Here is a 20,270-nt window from a genome sequence, read left to right on the forward strand (position 1 = left end):
TAGGAGAAGAGTGAGTGGTTAATAGCACATGGTCCAAACAGAGTTTAGTTGGTCCGGAGGTGATTAGGATTTTTGAATCTTACGGTGAACCCGGTCTGTAGGTTAATATGGGTGAAGCTTAACCTCAGTGGGAACTAGTAGACTGTGGTTTCACATATTTTGAGAGTTTGTATGTTTTAAAATCGACAGCATGTTTTACTGCCCTCTCGGTCTCAACAGCAGCTCACGTTGAAGGTTCCATCATGCCAAGCAAGCTCTTCTATATAGTAATCGGAAAGGGCCAAGTCCCACTCCCTTTCAGCACCCGTGATAGTGTGATGGGAAGGAGCTTTAGTCAGTTTTTGAGTTCCCTGGCATAGTTTGGCTAGCATGACCCTTATGGTGTTATTACTATGCTTGACCTTTTTAGATGACTGAGATTTCTTAAGTTGTGTGTAACCTCCTCTATTAAATTTCCAGGGCAGAGGACACCCCCTGAGTAACTTTGTAAATGAAGGCAGTTCTGTTGTCACTCTGGATTGGTCAGAGTAAGCCAGAAACCCCAAGACGATGTCTTTGATTAAAACTCTGACAACCTCGTTTGTCTTTTTGTGTGTGACAAGGGAAGGCTTTTATTTAGCCAGTAAAGGTGTCTACACTAGTAGGTACCTGAAGTTTTCGGGTGCTGGGGCATCACTGTAAAGTCTTCTTGTCAGTCTTTTCCTGGCATGCCACCCCAGCTGACAGCTTAGGTTAGTGGAGGCACAAGGGAGCCCGATCTGGGTGTTATGTTGTACAAATTGGAGACACCTGTTAGATCCTTGATGTTTTATCTTTTAGATCAGGTATCTTTATTAACTAATTGCATAAGATTTGTTTTGTTTTTTACCATGATGTGATGATCTATGACCATATTTAGTTATAGACCACCCTAGGTTTTTGGGAATCTAGATTTTTTTTTCTTTTTTTTGTCATTAATAGTTCATCCTTCTGAATCTAAATGTGGAAAATACCCTTCCCATTTGGCTTTAATTCCAGAGGTGAACACTTGTGGAGTAGGATGTCTGGGATCAGGGTCATTTGTAAAGTTCACATGTTTGGGTTGTCTTTTTAGTAGCTGTATCTTTAGGTTATTATTATTTTTAATAACCTCAAATTTTTATTTTTTATTTTTTTGGTGACCCTGGCAGTAGGCCACCGCTACCCTTTTAGGTAACTGTACTGCTTCCTCTAATAGCTGTAATATTTTTAATATGATTAACCTCCTTATTGTCTGCAGTCAGGAGGCCTCAAAAAAAAAATGCACTGTAGGCATGGATTACAGAGAAAGCATACTTAGAGTCTGTGGAGACGTGATGGCCTTAACCTGTCCTGAAGACAAGGCTCTATCTAGTCAGGGATTGTAGGCTGTTAGCCTCCTTAACTCCAGGTGAGGACAGCATTGTATGCTTTGTTTTTCTCGGCCCCTTTTTATGATGTTACTCTGATTTACAAACAAAGACTTTGTTAACTTCAGAGTTCTGAAAGGGTTTGTTTTTTATGTCCTTTTGACTAGAATACATTTTACCACCAGTGGTTGAGGATTTGTGTAGGGGCAGTTCCTGATTTTAGGTCCTTTTGAGGAGAATACGTTTTACCACCAGTGGTTGAGGATTTGTGTAGGGGCAGTTCCTGATTTTAGGTCCTTTTGAGGAGAATACATTTTACCACCAGTGGTTGAGGATTTGTGTAGGGGCAGTTCCTGATTTTAGGTCCTTTTGAGGAGAATGCATTTTACCACCAGTGGTGGAGGATTTGTGTAGGGGCAGTTCCTGATTTTAGGTCCTTTTGAGGAGAATACATTTTACCACCAGTGGTGGAGGATTTGTGTAGGGGCAGTTCCTGGGAGGTGGGCAGGAGCATGGCAGGGTTAAGCATCTGGCACACCTTGATGTGGCTGCCTCTTAGTTTAAGTTGCTATTGTAACCTCCTCCCCTCAGTAAGCAAATGGTGTCTCTGTTTTTAGCACTCTGGATAACTGAGGACCTAGACCAGTAATGTCTGACCCATGGTTTGTTTCTAAGCTTTTCTCATTACTAGGCAATTTGTAACCACTGTCCTAAGACATGGGGGCCATTTCGTGGCCACCATGTCAAGCTGGTTAGAAAAATGAGCCACCACCCCTTTTAGTGGTCCTCGCATTTGGGTAAGTGCCCCCCCCCCCCCGCTAGCTATTTCCTGCCATTTATGGGAAGGATAAGTCCAAAGGTTTAGCAAGTTCAGCAAGGCTACAGTGGGAGCAGCAGTCACTTTTTGTTTGCTTGGTTAGTTGTTTTTAGTTTTTTGAAGGCTCAGTTGTATTGTTTATCTCATTTAAAAGGGTCTGATTCCGGCTCTTGTAGCTTTTTATAAAAAGGCTTTGTTAAAATACCCAAATTGGGAATTTATATATGACAGAATCCGGCCATTTTCAAGAATTTTGGGTTCTGAGGAGGTGGTATTTGATACACAACCGTTTTCCTGTCCTGGGAAAGACACCCGGTCCCTGAGAAAGTAAATAGCCTCGGGCTTTTTTTTTCCAAGGTTTTTTTTTTTGAGAAGGAGTCTCGCTCTGTCGCCCAGGCTGGAGTGCAGTGGCGCGATCTCGGCTCACTGCAAGCTCCGCCTCCCGGGTTCACACCATTCTCCTGCCTCAGCCTCCCGAGTAGCTGGGACTACAGGCGCCCACAACCGCGCCCGGCTAATTTTTTGTATTTTTATTTTATTTATTTATTTATTTTTTTTTTTTGAGACGGAGTCTCGCTCTGCCGCCCAGGCTGGAGTGCAGTGGCCAGATCTCAGCTCACTGCAAGCTCCGCCTCCCGGGTTCACGCCATTCTCCTGCCTCAGCCTCCCAAGTAGTTGGGACTACAGGCGCCCGCCACCGCGCCCGGCTAGTTTTCTGTATTTTTTAGTAGAGACGGGGTTTCACCGTGTTAGCCAGGATGGTCTCGATCTCCTGACCTCGTGATCCGCCCGTCTCGGCCTCCCAAAGTGCTGGGATTACAGGCTTGAGCCACCGCGCCCGGCCTATTTTTTGTATTTTTAGTAGAGACCGGGTTTCACCGTGGTCTCGATCTCCTGACCTTGTGATCAGCCCGCCTCGGCCTCCCAAAGTGCTGGGATTACAGGCGTGAGCCACCGCGCCCGGCCTTTTTCAAGGTTTTATACCCTCTTTTAGCTAGAAAGTTTAGGGTATTTTTACCAGATTCCTCATTAGAGGAGCTAGTAATTAAAATACCGCTTACGTATTATACTTTTCTCTTTTAAATGTGAAATTCCTGTAATCCCTGGAGACCCTCCATCTGTTTACACTTTATCATTTCAACACTGTAGATTCCATCTCAAGAATCCACTTGTTTGTCTATCTGTAAGAAGCAATTCCTCATTTATTCATGTTTTATCATGAGATTACAGCAATTTATCACATCTTTAGTCTGTTTTTGTTTTTTTTAAGAGACAAGGTCTTAGTCTGTCACAGACACTCTAGTACCGTGGCATGATCATAGCGCATTGTAGCCTTGACCTCCTGAGCTCAAGTGATCCTCCTGCCTCAGCTTTCCGAGTGGCTTAGACTACAGGTGTGTGCCACCATGCCTGGCTATTTTTTGTAGAGAGGGCCTCACTATGTCGCCCAGGCTGTTGTCAAACTCATGGCCTCAGGTGATCCTCCCACTTTGGCTTGCGAAAGTGCTGGGATTACAAGCATGAGCCATCATGCCTGGCCCAGGCTCTGCTTCTTTCTAGTTCTCTTGCTCTTTCCTCCATATCTGTGGTTGTTTTCTCCACTGAAATCTTGAAGCCCTCAAAGTTATTCATGAAAGATGGAATCACCTTCTTCCAAACTCCTCTTATTGTACAGTTTGACTCCTCCCAGGAATTATGAATGTGCTGAATGGCATCTAGAATGGTGAATCCTTTCCAGAAGGTTTTCAAAGGACTTTGTTCAGATCTCTCAGAGGAATCACTCTGTGACAACTATAGCTTTATGAAATGTATTTCTAAATTATATCTTGAAAATCGAGATGACTCTGTGATCCAGGGTTACAGAATGGATGTTGGGTTTTCTTGCCTGCTAACAGCATTCGTCTCCCTGTACATCATCAGAGCTCCTGGGTGACCAGGTGCATTATCAGTGAGCAGTAATATTTGAAAAGACTTTTTTTTTTCTGAGTAGTTCTCAACAGTAGGCTTAAAATATTCGGTAAACCATGCTGTCAACAGATGTGTTTTCATCTAGGCTTTTTCCATGGATAGAAGGCAGGCATAGTAGATTTCCCATCATTCTTAAGGGCCTTGAGATTTTTGGAATGGTGATTGCTTTTAATTTAAAGTCATCGAGTACATTAACCCCTAACTGCAAAGTCACCCTGTCCTTTGAAGCCAGGCATTGACTTCCCATTCATGTGTTCACTGAAGTAGCACTTTTAATTTCCTTCAGGTTCTTTTTTGCATTTACAACTTGGCTAACTGGCATAAGAGGTATAGCTTTTGATTTAAAGTCATGGACATGCGACTCTTCCTTTCACATCAACACCTGAGGTCTTTGTAGGGTTATTTGTTGGCTTAATTTTTAGATACTGTCAGTCTCAGGGAATAAGGGAGGTCCTTGGGGAAAGGGAGAGACAAGGGGGAACAGCTAGTCAGTGGAGTAAGCACATGCTGTTGAAAAAATGGTGCCAGTAGACTTGCTGGACACAGGGTTGCCACAGACCTTCAATTTGTTTAAAACAAAACACGTGGCTGGGCACGTTGGCTCATGCCTGTAATCCCAGCACTTTGGGAGGCCGAGGCAGGTGGATCATGAGGTCAGGAGATTGAGACCATCCTAACTAACACGGTGAAGCCCCGTCTCTACTAAAAAATACAAAAAGTTAGCTGGGCATGGTAGCGGGCACCTGTAGTCCCAGCTATTCGTGTGGCTGAGGCAGGAGAATGGCGTGAACCCGGGAAACAGAGCTTGCAATGAGCCGAGATCGCACCACTGCACTCCAGCCTGGGCAACAAGAGCGAGACTCTGTCTCAAAAACAAAAACAAACAAATAAAAAATACAAAAATTAGCAGGGCATGGTGGCACATGCCTGTAGTCCCAGCTACTCAGGAGGCTGAGGCAGGAAAATCCCTTGAGCCTCGCAGGCAGAGGTTACAGTGAGCCAAGATCATGCCACTGCACTCCAGCCTGGGCGACAGAGCAAGACTCCGTCTCAAAAAAAAAAAAAAGAAAAAAAAAATTAGCCGGGCATGGTGGCTATGCGTGTAATCCCAGCTACTTGGGAAGCTGAGGCCAGAGAATCGCTTGAACCCAGGAGGCAGAGGTTGCAGGGAGCCGAGATCATGCCACTGCACTCCAGCTTGAGTGACAGCAAGACTGGTCTTAAAAAAACAAAAATTATATATATAATTTTTAGCTACTCTTACCACGTAATGTGTGGTGGTTTTTTGTAATCATTCTTTCATATGCTTTTATTAAAATCCTGTTTGTTAGAGATGCAGTTAATTCTAACATTCTTCATTTTACAGTTTCTAGACCCAAGCCATTATCAGCAGTTCCAAAGCAAGTTGTAACAGGAACTGTGTTGACAAGATCTGTTTTCATCAACAATGTGTTATCTAAAATTGGAGAAGTCTGGGCAAGCAAAGAACCTATAAGTAGCACCACACCTTACAATAGGTACGTTTTCTTACATGTTTCATGGTCACGCTGCTTGTTAATCTTTACTGGACATCAGCATCCACTCTCATTGCCTAAGTTTATTAGTGTTAGTGTATGTAAAAAAGATAAACTCTGTTTCTTAGAAGAATTTTTAAAAACCTTTAAAAGTGAAATGTTCATTGTTATTTGTAAGCAATGCGGAAATGTACAAAGTAAAAAAAAATGAAAACCCTTTGTTCTCCCATCTAATCCACTTGTTACCAGTGCTCCTTGTGATACATTAGGAGTAAATCTTTATTTTTGTAGTTCAAAAATAGAAGAACCATCTCCTATAGTGTATTCGCTCCCAGCTCCAGAGCTGCCTGAGGCGTTTTTTGGAACACCAATTTCAAAAGCATCACAAAAAATTTCTAGGTAAGAATTTATTAAATCATTCTTAGAGACACAATGTTAGTTGGTAATTACAATTATAATTTTTAATTATCTTTAACATTTTATAGACTATCTTAAATTATTAAATGAATATTTTAATGTTTGCTTTTTATTATACTTTGGGCAGCAGTAATTTTAGGAAATTTTACATCAGGTAGTGTACTTAAAACATTTGTTTAATAATTTCAGACTGCTTAGTGGACAGGAGTGAAGTTTGTCTCATAAGCAAACTATTAACTTACTTTCCTTGTTACCTCCTTGTTACTAGACCTCTAAATGAAGGTTGTTTTTATACTTAGTTACAAACTAATCTTGGGTAGCTCACTGAAGCTTTCTTCTGTTCAGCATTGCCTACTAAAATGTCTTGTGTTGCTTCAGATGCAGCACTTTCACATCTTACCTGTGGTGTTACAAAAATAGTTAACTTGAAGTTTTGTATCCAAGATGAAATTGTGATTGCAAGTATTTACTTACGAGCATTGGTTAGTTGAAAAATGTTCATAATTATCTACCACAGAGAACAGAGTATGTATCTTAATGTATTGATTATTCTTAATATGCCCAGGATCATTGCAAATTTTTTATTGTTTTATCATGGACAAAATTACATTGTTTAAAGTATTTATAATGATTATAGATAATCATTACAAGATTATCTGAATTTTTGATATTAAGAAAAAGATACTTGAGGTAAGATCATAGAAAGAACTGAGGCCAAAAGTATAGAGTGTAATAATAGACATATTTTAAAGGTTGAAAGGATTTTTTTTTTTTTTTTTTTTTGGAGACGGAGTCTCGCTGTGTTGCCCAGGCTGGAGTGCAGTGGCCGGATCTCAGCTCACTGCAAGCTCTGCCTCCCGGGTTTTTACGCCATTCTCCTGCCTCAGCCTCCCGAGTAGCCGGGACTACAGGCGCCCGCCACCTCGCCCAGCTAGTTTTTTGTATTTTTTAGTAGAGACGGGGTTTCACCGTGTTAGCCAGGATGGTCTCGAACTCCTGACCTCGTGATCCGCCCGTCTCGGCCTCCCAAAGTGCTGGGATTACAGGCTTGAGCCACCGCGCCCGGCCGGTTGAAAGGATTTTTAATGGCCTCAGGTCCTTAAAGAAGTGTTATGAGAATTTTTTTTTTTTTTTTTGAGACGGAGTCTTGCTCTGTCGCCCAGGCTGGAGTACAGTGGCCGGATCTCAGCTCACTGCCAGCTCCGCCTCCCAGGTTTACGCCATTCTCCTGCCTCAGCCTCCCAAGTAGCTGGGACTACAGGCGCCTGCCAACTCGCCCGGCTAGTTTTTTGTATTTTTTTAGTAGAGACGGGGTTTCACCGTGTTAGCCAGGATGGTCTCGATCTCCTGACCTCATGATCCGCCCGTCTCGGCCTCCCAAAGTGCTGGGATTACAGGCTTGAGCCACCGCGCCCGGCCGTGTTATGAGAATTTTTTAAAGCCAGCATTAGCTCAGATGGAAGAGAGCCAATTGGGTTTTGAATATTTACCTTATGTGTTTTTCATACTGAGTTTGCATTACTGGGTAGACAGTATATCTTGCAATGAAATACAGCAAAATAGATAACATCCGTGGGTACATCATATAGTAAGGCTAAAGTGCTAATTTATGAAATTGATATTTTTATGTGATATAGGATGCATTCTTTATATGGATTATAGTAAAAAATATATTAGCTCTAACAAGTAAAAAGTTACATAAATCAATTTTTTTAAATACCACTGTAGATTTTTGTATATAACCTTGCAGATAGTAATGACATCAGAAAAGGTTAGTTCTGAAAGAATATTTGGTCTCAGGATTGAAGACCTGAGACCTAGTGCAATATTTCACATTTCATTTAGAAAATACCTTAAGAAGGTTTTCCTTAGAAGCTTTAATGTTAAAATACTAAGTCTCGTTGATGCAGGAGTTTTGCTTTGACTTGGTAGGTTGCTTTTGTTGCACAGTCCTTGCTTTTGAGAAGCAGTCATTCCTAAATAGGTACCTTAAACATAAATATTAACACAATGCAAACATTTAACAATGTTACTTTGGGATGGCTCAGTATAAAAGTGAACAAACTATATTCCAAGTTTGAATTGAATCCAACTACAGAATTTAAATGCAAATGAGATAGAGAAAGAAGAGAATCTAGAAGAAAAGAAATGTCTAGCAGCCTGATTGGATATTCTTGGTTTGGTAGAAATCTAAAAGCTGTGTTTGATACAGAATAACAAGTGGGAAGACCTTTAAATATTTCCCCACTGTCACCTGTGTGGGTCTACCGCCCTGATAGATAGGATGACAAAGAGGGTCCTGCAACTACAAGTTTGTGTTTCTGGGCTCCACACCGCCCTGATAGATAGGATGACAAAGAGGGTCCTGCAACTACAAGTTTGTGTTTCTGGGCTCCAGAGCACACTCTGCTTTTCTGGTTATTCTCAGGTGAGCCGCGTTGGCATTTGGGGGAAATAAAACGGGATTGTTTTTACTGCTAGGAAATACAACCATAAGATAGACTGTTTATTAGGAAATCGAGAAAAGAGTGACCTGTGCAAATGGTCCACCAAAAATGACCACCTGAAAACTCGACTTTTGAGTTGAAATTTATCTGTATATTAAACTCTAAAACTTACTTGGATTATACATGCTCACCACAAGTAATCAGTGGGATCAGTTTTATCACTGGGACTAGGACATTACGGAAAACCTTGTAGTAGAGTCTTAACGTTGTACTTTGTCACCAAACTCACTGATTTGAAAAAGTTAACTTTTGGTTGTGGGGAGGGGCTGGTCAGTCTAGTCTTTATTGTAATCAGAACCATAAAGGCAAAATGAACCAGTTTTCATTATATGTATTACATGTAAGTGAATGGATATTTTGCATGTTAATGAATTGTAGTAAATGAATTGCCAGGGAAGCTTTGTCCTGTTTTTCTTAGTGTTTTAAATAATTGGCAGTTCATCTTCACTTGAAAATAGATGCTAGGCACATAGCGAGAGCTCAGTAAATATAGGTAAAGGGAAGGACGACGACACAAACTCCTTTTAAAAATCAGTTGCTACATGCAATTCTTTTTTTTTTTTTTTTTTTTTTGAGACGGAGTCTCGCTCTGTTGCCCAGGCTGGAGTGCAGTGGCCGGATCTCAGCTCACTGCAAGCTCCGCCTCCCGGGTTCACGCCATTCTCCTGCCTCAGCCTCCCGAGTAGCTGGGACTACAGGCGTCCGCCACATCGCCCGGCTAGTTTTTTGTATTTTTTTTAGTAGAGACGGGGTTTCACTGTGTTAGGCAGGATGGTCTCGATCTCCTGACCTCGTGATCCACCCGTCTCGGCCTCCCAAAGTGCTGGGATTACAGGCTTGAGCCACCGTGCCCGGCCTACATGCAATTCTTAATTCTGTTTTGCTATGAATAATTTTCTGACTTTTTGAATGCATGGTGGCACTTTGGATTACATTAATATACTTGACTGAATTTGTATTTGCATGTGGCTGTCATAGTTACCAGTGAATATAGAGGTCTGATTAAATGGGGTACTAAATTCTTTTGGTTTTTCAGTATAACTCAATAAATGCACATTCTGATTACAGACTGCTAGACTTGGTTGTTGAGCCTGTCCCCCAGCCTTCTCATTGGTTTTCAGTATAACTCAGTAAATGCACATTCTGATTACAGACTGCTAGACTTGGTTGTTGAGCCTGTCCCCCAGCCTTCTCATTTGGTTTTCAGTATAACTCAGTAAATGCACATTCTGATTACAGACTGCTAGACTTGGTTGTTGAGCCTGTCCCCCAGCCTTCTCAGTGTTCGGAGTTTAGTCAGCAGTGCTCCGTGAAGTCTCCTTTGTACCTAGTATCCCGTTCACTGTCCTCAAGTTCACAATTAAAAGGATCACCTCAGGCTGTCTCCAGGACTTCAGAATTACATTTGCTTGAAACTCCTCTTGTAGTTAAGGTTAGTATTTATGCATCTAGCATTCACAATGAAACTGGATTGCTCTTATTTTTCAAGTAGCAAGGAGAAAAATAAGCAATTTATAACTGATACTTTTGGGGAGTGCTGGGAAATGCTTTAAGCATCTTTTTATATTTTCACATCTTCTAAAAACAGAGCTGATTAAATTTATCCCTTCCTGCTTAAAGTTAACAATTACATTTATTTTCTTAAATGTAATATAAGGTTCTGTGTGGTTATTGCAAATTTGCCTTTGTCATTTGTAATACTTTCAGGTTCTTGAGTTTGTTTGTTTTTATTTTTACATAAGCTCCATTTCTGATATCATTATGCTGTTATTTCTTCTATCAAATGCTATTTAGTTCTTCGGTTTATTTGTATTTAAATTCTTTGACTCCTTTGACAAAACTGTTACTCCTTCCTACTTTGGTATCCCTCTTTAAATTGCCTTTTCCCATCTCATAAGTTAGTTATTAGCTGAGAAATCACAGCACTCAACTTGTGATATCTGCTAGTGGTGGTCTTTTTAAACCTTTCCATTTTAAAAGTTTTTTTTTTTAACATACTATCTTCCTAGCCCCTTGACTAATGTTCTGGATTGAAACCCAGAAGCTTTCTTTCTCCCTCACCCCTCCCCATTGTCCCTCGGTTCTCTGTTTGGATATCAAGCATTTATAGCGAAGCTAGGGAATCCTTATTTTTCAAGTTGAATAAAAGATACCTCAATTAATGCTCTTCCTAAAATAGTTATTAAAATAAGTTGAAAAGAAGATTAGGTTTCAATAAGTTAATATTCAGTATAGTATTTTTCTTCATTTGTCAAAAAAAAAAAATCCACTTTGTATCCTCTGCAGCTAGGTTCAAATGAAATGAAATTGGAGTAATTTTATACTTGCTGCCAGAATAGTCTAGAAAAAAGAATTGTTATGATCTTGTAACATGTCTAACAGAATTTATTATAATCTAATGGGATTCAGTAATTTGTTTACTAGACCTTTAGAGGCTAAGTGAAGGAATTATCTCTACTAAATAAATTTAACATGCTAATTTCAGATTATTTGTATTCATTATACTAAATCTTCAGAGGATTCTGATACATAATTTGGTTATTATTGGATTTGTGTGATGAAATTTTTTTTTCTGAAACATACTACAGTCTTACTGTAGTTTTCTGTAATAGATTTGTATAATTCTATAATGTTAAGTAATTTATCTTACTAATTGGCACTTTATTTTTTAGTTGAATTTAGGTTGGAAATAATGCTTTTAGAAAAATTATGGATGCAGTTTTATGTTTCGTAGACTTACATATAAAAAGCTCTGGAAGAATTTTGTATTTTCTTTGCAGAAATCCGGAATAAATATTTCTGTTGATACGTTAATGGAGATGAGAATATAACCACTATTGTGACTCAGTTGACCCAGTCTGTTTTTATATAACCACTTTTCATGGTGTAATTCCATTTGCTCTTTACCATAGAAAGCTAAAAGTTTGGCCATGTCAGTTACTACTTCTGGATTTTCTGAGTTCACTCCTCAGTCCATCCTGAGGTCTGCTCTTCGATCAACACCTTTAGCATCTCCCTCTCCATCACCTGGAAGGTCTCCTCAACGACTTAAAGAAACTAGAATTTCATTTGTGGAAGAAGATGTCAACCCAAAATGGATTCCTGGAGTAAGTTTGATAATAATTGGGAGAAAAGACATTTTTTAATAAGAATATATTAGCTCTGACAAGTAAAAAGTTACATAAATCAATTTTTTAAATACCACAATAGATTTTCGTATATAACCTTGTAGCTAGTAATGAAATCAGGAAAGGTTAGTTCTGAAAGAAACACTGGGGCCATTGGCTAAACCAAACACGTCATCTTACAGATAAACAGGGCTCAGAAGCACCAAGTTGGCTGTAGTCAACTAGATATATGGTGGTAGAATTGGGACTAGTTTTTAGTCCTTCCTAGTTTTTAGTCCTTCTTTTATGTTTGTTTTTACCTTATACTGTGTTGTTTCTAGCTGGTTGTATATTTAGGAGGGTGTGTCTTTAGATCCACTGTAGATTAATAGGAACCTTTCAGTGACTATTGGTCATCTAGCCTGTTCTGTGTTTTAGTCTTCTGAAAATACTGGTATATTACCAATTAGGGAAACATTAGCCACCATTAACTTTTATGTACCAGAAGAGAATGGATTTAGAATAAATGAATTTTTATTAAGGAGAAAGTTTGGATAAAAACAGCAAAGAAAGCGTGGGTATGACTGGGATGGGTAGCTTAGGACTAGACTTAACTGTGATATTTATTAATTTTTTTGTTTTCAAAATCTTACTTTACAGGCTGCAGATGATAGCAAATTAGAAGTATTTACTACGCCTAAAAAATGTACAGTTCCAGCAGAAACTGAATGGCTGAAGAGCAAAGATAGGACCACATCTTTTTTCCTGAACAGCCCTGAAAAGGAGCATCAAGAAATGGATGTGGGGTCACAAAGTTTAGAGAAACTGGATGTGAGCAAAGGAAACAGCAGTGTTTCAATCACATCCGATGAGACTACCTTAGAGTATCAGGATGCCCCATCACCGGAAGACCTTGAAGAGACTGTTTTCAGAGTCTGTAAGCCCAAAAGCTCTTCCACTGCACTAACTACTAATGTAACTGAACAAACTGAAAAGGATGGAGATAAAGATGCATTTGCATCAGAAGTAACTCCTTCAGACCTGCAGAAACAAATGGGTAAGAACTCATTTCTGAATACTCCAAATTGTTATTAATGTCCCTCAATAAAGTTTATAATAGAATTTTTTCCACCATAAGAAAAGCATCATAGCCAGGCACTGTGGCTAATGCTAGTAATCTCAGCACTTTGGGAGGCTGAGGTTGGAGGATTGCTTGAGCCCAGGAGTTCAGCACCAGCCTGTTCAACATAGCGAGGCCCTGTCTTTACAAAATAAAAATTTAAAAATTAGCCAGGCATGGTGGGAGTGTTCAGAAGTTTGAAACCTCAGTGAGCTGTGATTGCACCACTGTACTTTAGCCTGCATGACAGAGCAAGACCCTGTCTCAAAAAGAAAGCGTCAGAGTTAAATATTATATGCTCACAGTGTTCTAGTTCCTAGACATAATGCACAGATCTTACTCTTTCGGCTTAAAAAGTGTGGCTTACCTTGCTTCATGAGTAGGTATGAGATTTCAGAGGAGAACTTAGGTGTTACATTTTTTATTTGGCCATGAAATTTAGAAAAGAATAATAGTATTTAAGGAAGGAAATGTAAGATGCCATTGTCTGACTTGAAAGTCCTTCCAGTAGTTATAAGAAATAACTTTACAGAACAAATTATTACAATTTTTATGTATTTATTTTTTGGAGACGGAGTCTCACTCTGTTGCCCAGGCTGGAGTGTAGTGGCGCGATCTGCAGCCTCCCCTCCCCCGCAACCGGGTTCAAGCGATTCTCCTGCCTCAGCCTCCTGAGTAGCTGGGACTACAGTCACCCACCACCACACCCGGCTAATTTTTGTATTTTTAGTAGAGACGGGGTTTCACCATGTTGGCCAGGCTGGTGTTGAACTCCTGACCTTGTGATCCACCTTCCTTGACCTCCCAGAGTGCTGGGATTATAGGTGTGAGCCACCGCGCCCTGCCAAATCGCAATTTTAAACTTATCCAGCAGTCTTACGTTTCTAGAATTCCATTCTACTCTCCATCCTCACCTCCAAAATAATCACTGGATAATGAAAATAAATGTTCAGGCTGGGTACAGTGGTTCACGCCTGTAATACCAGCACTTTGGGAGCCCAGAAGTTCAAGACCGGCCTAGACAACAGAGGGAGACCCCATCTCTACAAAAATTTTAAAAAATTAGCTGGTCATGGTGGCCTGCACCTGTAGTCCCAGTTACTCGGGAGACCCCATCTCTACAAAAATTTTTAAAAATTAGCCGGGCATGGTAGCCTGCACCTGTAGTCCTAGTTACTCGGGAGACCCCATCTCTACAAAAATTTTAAAAAATTAGCTGGGCATGGTGGCCTGCACCTGTAGTCCCAGTTACTCGGGAGACCCCATCTCTACAAAAATTTTAAAAAATTAGCTGGGCATGGTGGCCTGCACCTGTAGTCCCAGTTACTCCGGACACTGAGAGGGGAGGATTGCTTGGACGCAGGAGGTTGAGGTTGAGGATGCAGTGAGCTGTGATTGCGCCATTGTACTCCAGCCCAGGCAACAGAATGAGACCCTGTCTCAAAAAGAAAAAAAAACTAGTTCAGTGGCTCATGAATTTATTATCTTCATATTCTTCTACCTATCAAAAAATGTTTTGAGTTCCTAATGTATGTATTCCTGTTAGCTCCTTCTGTGTTTTTTCTGAGTGTTGAAGATCAAACAGGGAGTCAGGTAGAAATGGCACCTGCTCCCTTGTCACATAGAGTATGGTGGACTATATTGACAAACCCTTATAATCCAGTTTGGTTAACAAGAGGGCCAGGGGAACCCTAGTTAGGGGAAAAGACTTGACCTAGAATTGGTGGATCAGAAAACAGCCTATTTATATGTTTCTTACCCTACACACAGTTTTAACAAGGTTATTTAAAGGTAACTCCTAACTCTAAAGCTGTAAAACCACATACTTACATAAAAATCTGCATCGTAAGCAGTTTAAGATGAGAGTCCACTGAAGTTTGGACTATGATATCTTTACTTAGTAAGCATGGGCATTATTAATTGCTCTAAGAACTTTAGCGCCATGCCATAAATAGCATATGTCTAGAAATTTACACTGCCTTATTTATATGAGGCAGAGTCTTGCTCTGTCACCCAGGCTGGAGTACAGTGGGGCTATTTCAGCTCACTGCAACCTCCGCCTCCCGGGTTTCAAATAATTCTTTTGCCTGAGCCTCCCAAGCAGCTGGATTACAGGCATGCGCCACTGCTCCTGGCCTACATTGCTCTTTAGATGTGCCTTGTTCTACTAACATGTTTAAATGGTAGCTATTAAAAGAATGTTCATAGCATTATCTTCACTGATTATTCTTACAATATGAGGCAGTCTCAAATAGAAATCTGTATTTTTTTTTTGAGACGGAGTTTCGCTCTTGTTCCCCAAGCTTGAGTACAATGGTGCGATCTCGGCTCACCACAACCTCTGCTTCCCAGGTTCAAGTGATTCTCCTGCCTCAGCCTCCTGAGTAGCTGGGCTTACAGGCATGCGCACCCACACCTGACCAATTTTTGTATTAGTAGAGGTGGGTTTCACCACGTTGGTCAGGCTGGTCTCGAACTCCTGACCTCATGATCTGCCTGCCTCAGCCTCCCAAAGTGCTGGGATTACAGGCCTGAGCCACCGCGCCCGGCCAGAAATCTGTTTTGTTTTTGTGGTAGGTGGAGTTTCATAAAACACAAACTCTAGAGTGAAGCAAGCTAGTTTTGAATCCTAGCTCAGCTACTTACTGAGTACGCTTCATGAGCTGGGATAGGCAGTATAACCTTAGGCTTCAGTTTTCTTACCTACTTTCTTGGATGTTGAGGATTAAGTGAGTTAATATATGTAAAACAGTTGCATTAGTGCCTGTTCAGCAAAAAGTAAAAAGCGAGAGGTTAAGGAGGGGGGCTTTTGAGCTAGGTTCAGAGAATTCAAAGAAGAAAGTGTTGGCCGGACGCGGTGGCTCACGCCTGTAATCCCAGCACTTTGGGAGGCCCAGGTGGGCGGATCACGAGGTCAGGAGATCGAAACCATCCTGGCTAACACGGTGAAACCCCATCTCTACTAAAAATAAAAAAACTAGCAGGGCATGGTGGCAGGTGCCTGTAGTCCCAGCTACTCGGGAGGCTGCGGCAGGAGAATGGCGTGAACCCGCGAGGCGGAGCTTGCAGTGAGCCAAGATCACTCCACTGCACTCCAGCCTGGGCAACAGAGCGAGGCTCCGTCTCAAAAAAAAAAAGAAAGTGTTAGCAGTCTGATAATACAGCAGCAAACCTAAAAGAACAAAAAAGCAGACCCAACAACTTTTTAAAAAGTAATAATGCAAGACTATCAGTAATCACTAAATATTTAGCATAAATAATATTCTTATTTGTATGACTTATAGGCCATTTAGAAGATGCAGAAACAAAGGATCCCTTAGTTGCAGCAGAGGCATTTTCAGAATTGAATCACTTAAGCCCTGTTCAAGGAATTGAAGCTTCTCTTTGTGCACCATCAGTCTATGAAGGGTAAGTTGATGGAGAAAAATTCAAATACTTTTTAAAAGAAATTTAATGAAATCGTGAACCAGAAATAAAATATTCTGTGCATGTTAGATCTCACTTAGATCTTTAACGTCTCCATTTTGGTAATGGGTTTTTTTTTGTTGTTGTTGAGACGGAGTCTCGCTCTGTCGCCCAGGCTGGAGTGAGTGGCGCGATCTCAGCTGACTGCAAGCTCCGCCTCCTGGGTTCACGCCATTCTCCTGCCTCAGCCTCCGGATTAGCTGGGACTACAGGCACCCACCACCATGCCCGGCTAATTTTTTTTTTTTTTGTATTTTTTAGTAGAGACGGGATTTCATGTGTTAGCCAGGATGGTCGCAATATCCTGACCTCATGATCCGCCCGCCTCAGCCTCCCGAAGTGCTGGGATTACAGGCGAGAGCCACCACGCCCGGCCTAATGTTGGCTGTTTTAAAAGAAATTTAGTTGTACAGTTGTATGTTATTTAGTAGTTACTATGAAATTTTGCAGTGCTGGCTGCTAGACATTTCGGAAATATACAGAGACATGATAAATTGAGGCAGAACTCTGGTGATTCTGTTTTTGTTGAAGACCAAAATTTCACTCACAGCTGTGCATACCTCTGTGCCCTCTGCTTTCCTGTGGTTTCAGGATGATCAGGCACAGGACTCTTCATAGGTAGACCAAAGTAGAACGCAGGGGAGATGACAGACAGTTTTATTTCCTTCCATCTGGTCAATACATGACTCTTAAGTTTGTGTGTTTTCTTTGTTTTTTGGTTTTTGTTTGAGACGGAGTCTCTGTCGCCCAGGCTGGAGTGCAGTGGTGGAATCTCAGCTCACTGCAAGCTCCGCCTCCTGGGTTTACGCCATTCTCCTGCCTCAGCCTCCCAAGTAGCTGGGACTACACGCGCCCGCCACCTCGCCCGGCTAGTTTTTGTATTTTTTAATAGAGACGGGGTTTCACCATGTTAGCCAGGATGGTCTCGATCTCCTGAACTCGTGATCCACCCGCCTCGGCCTCCCAAAGTGCTGGGATTACAGGCGTGAGCCACCGCGCCCGGCCTAAGTTTGTGTTTTTTGAGGACTAGTTGAAACATTATATTCTCAAATAATTTTCATTGACACTTTACTAGGTGACTTATTCAAAGTGTGGTCAAGCAGATTGTTGGGAGTGTCAGTTTATGTTCTGCAACAAGATAAACAGCTTGCCTTGGAATAGAAATCAGTGCACTGCTTCCTTTACGGAAAGTCAGCTGGACTGATGAGTATGATTAGTGAAGCAGTTGATTCACTTTCTGGCAAGAGCTCCTTATCTCATTGCAAGCCTGACACCGACTGCATGTCAGCACTTTGAACAACACGTTGTAGAGGATGCAAAAAAGGGGCGGCTTCAATTATCAAGTGGGAGGAAGGGGGTGACTCAGTAAAATTAACCGGCACGAAACGTAACTCACAACGTTATAAATGGTTCATTACTTTATAAATAACGAACGGGACTTATGAGACCACCTATACAATTCAGTGTCATGATAGTTACCCCTCGTACCCTGAACTAAATCACATGCTTTACGCCTGAAAAGAGAAATCTAGGTTAGCTGGAATCTTTGCCAGGCCTGCATGGAAAAAGTAGGAGAAGCCAATATGAAAGGATTATCCAAATTATGTTTTTGTTGTAATGTTTTTTGAATTTTAATGAAAACTAGTGTTATTTATTGCAATGGCTTTGATGGATAATTGCAACAATTGCAAAGCAAAGAGCAGTCACAGCCGGGCGCGGTGGCTCAAGCCTGTAATCCCAGCACTTTGGGAGGCCGAGACGGGCGGATCACGAGGTCAGGAGATCAGGACCATCCTGGCTAACACAGTGAAACCCCGTCTCTACTAAAAATACAAAAAAAAAATTAGCCGGGCGTGGTGGCGGGCGCCTGTAGTCCCAGCTACTCGGGAGGCTGAGGCAGGAGAATGGCGTGAACCCGGGAGGCGGAGCTTGCAGTGAGCTGAGATCCGGCCACTGCACTCCAGCCTGGGCGGCAGAGCGAGACTCCGTCTCAGAAAAAAAAAAAAAACAGTCACATGAGAAGGAATCACATGAGAATTATCAGTGAGAACCCAGGTGTGTATTCACTATCTTGGCTAACTAGTTCCTTTTAAAATGTAAGCTTATTTGATATTTTGTGGTGATGTATCACTGTTACTTTACCTTTTTCTTGAATTTACTTTAAAATACTATTTGTCCTAATTTTTAAAATTAGCATGCTTTAATTGGGTTTTGAGAAAGGTCAGATTAGAATATTAAAGGAACACTGTCATCATATTCCAGGATTTATTTTCATCATATGGATTAATACAGGTTTCATTGGTCTCTTATTCTGAGTCATTTATCATAGTCTTTCCAGGTAGCATTAAAATATTGCCTTGCCTCTACTGAGTTCATAAAAAATATTCCATAATGTTTGACAGACTTATTTGAAGACTGTGGCCACAGATTATTAAAAATTGGCTTAAATATAATGTATACTGACAGGCATTTTTAAATCATTTCATTTCTACTTTAAGGCCATGCCATTGTTGCCAGAAACATTAGAAAATGGGAAAACAAGTACAGCATTGTTTCTGAATTCACTTTTAAATTTTCTATGATTGTTCAGAATGAGCTTGAGTTGTAATGAATTCTCTGAACCTCAGTTTACATCACCAAAATGACAGGCTGGGCAGTGGGACTAAAGCGGGTTAAAGCAGATGGGATCTTCTTACACACTAAGGTATGTATTTCTTTTTCTAAAGGAAAATGTTCACCCAGAAGTCCAAGCTACCAGTGTTGGATGAAGGATTAACATCTGTTGAAACCTACACCTCTGCAATTAGAGCAAATGACAATAAATGTATGTATTATTTTGACTTTAGGATTATTCCATTTTTGTGTTTTGAGTGAAGAGTTTTCTATTCTTAGAACAAAATAATCTATTCTGTTGTTCAGATTTTTTCTTCCTCAGTTATTCCTCTCTCTGGTCAGCTTTCCTGGCATAGAAGTATTCTAAGATGTATAAGCTGTCAGACAGTGGGTTGCTTGTAAGGCATTCTGTGGCTCTAATATTGAAAGTCTTAGAATGGTTTTTGTGGACATATTTTCCACAAAAAATATGAAAAAAGAACAAAATAAATTACTAGTCCACAGCCAAATGCATCCCTGCTGTTTGATCTTCTTGGACTCAGAAGAGTTTTTATTTTGTGTTTGTGATAACTTAAGGCCACGGTTGACTTTTCATTATTAGAAAATAGTCACAAATGACTGAATATGCTCCAGGAAAATTAACAAATATATGGAATTTTTTTTTTTTTAAACCCAGTGAACATTTTTGTGAAGGCCTATTCTCAGGCTATACAGACATGAGGAAAATAGGTTTTTAAGGAGCTTGCAGTTGGATTCAGGGGAAGCAGACATGTCTGTGCCCAGAATTGGTCTGATCATCTTGTATCTATTACCATGTAGTCCTCACAGCACTATACTGTGACATAGTTGTTACCTGACTCAGGAGCCCACGCTCTCAACTGTTACGGCTTTGTTCCTGGTACATTGTGAATGGGGCTTAGGGAACGCTTCAGCAGGCTTGTTTTTGTCCCATGATTAAGGTAATACATGATTACAGAGTAATCCAGAGAGAATTGTCTAACATGTAAAGTAAAAAGCCCATCACCCATTTTAGGGGTCCATAATTAACTAAAGTGTCTTTCCTGAATTTCTGTTTTCTGTGCACATTTCCCCCGATATGTTGAAAGAGGAGACACGATGGTGCCTAAAGAGTGCAGGCGCCTGAACCCGAATGTTTGGGTTCCTAACCCAGTTCTGCACTCAGGGGCTTATACCTCTATTTTTTTGTTGGTAAAATTTTAAAAGTTTTAAATGGGAGTATTATTAATACCCATTTCATAGAGTTGTCAGGATTAAGCCACTTGCATGTAAAGTGTTTTGTGTAGCGCTTGGTACCTGAAGTTTAGTGAATGTTAGCTGTTAGAAATAATCATCAGTACATTTATTATTTAAGACA

General features: G+C 40.8%; 1 protein-coding gene across 7 annotated transcripts in view; it reads left to right on the forward strand.

Annotated features, from left to right (window-relative positions):
- Positions 1-20,270, forward strand: part of AHCTF1 (AT-hook containing transcription factor 1) — a 98,969-nt gene that overhangs the window by 63,676 nt on the left and 15,023 nt on the right. For 4 of the 7 annotated variants that reach the window (XR_012430799.1, XR_006697537.3, XM_005539591.4 and 1 more), the window contains exons 25-31: positions 5,519-5,669; positions 5,958-6,065; positions 9,830-10,022; positions 11,503-11,697; positions 12,358-12,754; positions 16,102-16,225; positions 19,009-19,106. Coding sequence is in view for 4 of the 7 variants with exons in the window: in XM_005539591.4 (XP_005539648.3) it covers positions 5,519-5,669; positions 5,958-6,065; positions 9,830-10,022; positions 11,503-11,697; positions 12,358-12,754; positions 16,102-16,225; positions 19,009-19,106 (1,266 nt within the window). In the remaining 3 variants the exon portion in view is untranslated. The other 3 variants (XR_012430803.1, XM_045390782.3, XM_074031291.1) reach the window with 2 other exon arrangements.

This window comes from Macaca fascicularis, chromosome 1 (genome assembly GCF_037993035.2).
Source record: "Macaca fascicularis isolate 582-1 chromosome 1, T2T-MFA8v1.1".
NCBI classification, from domain to species: Eukaryota; Metazoa; Chordata; class Mammalia; order Primates; family Cercopithecidae; genus Macaca; species Macaca fascicularis.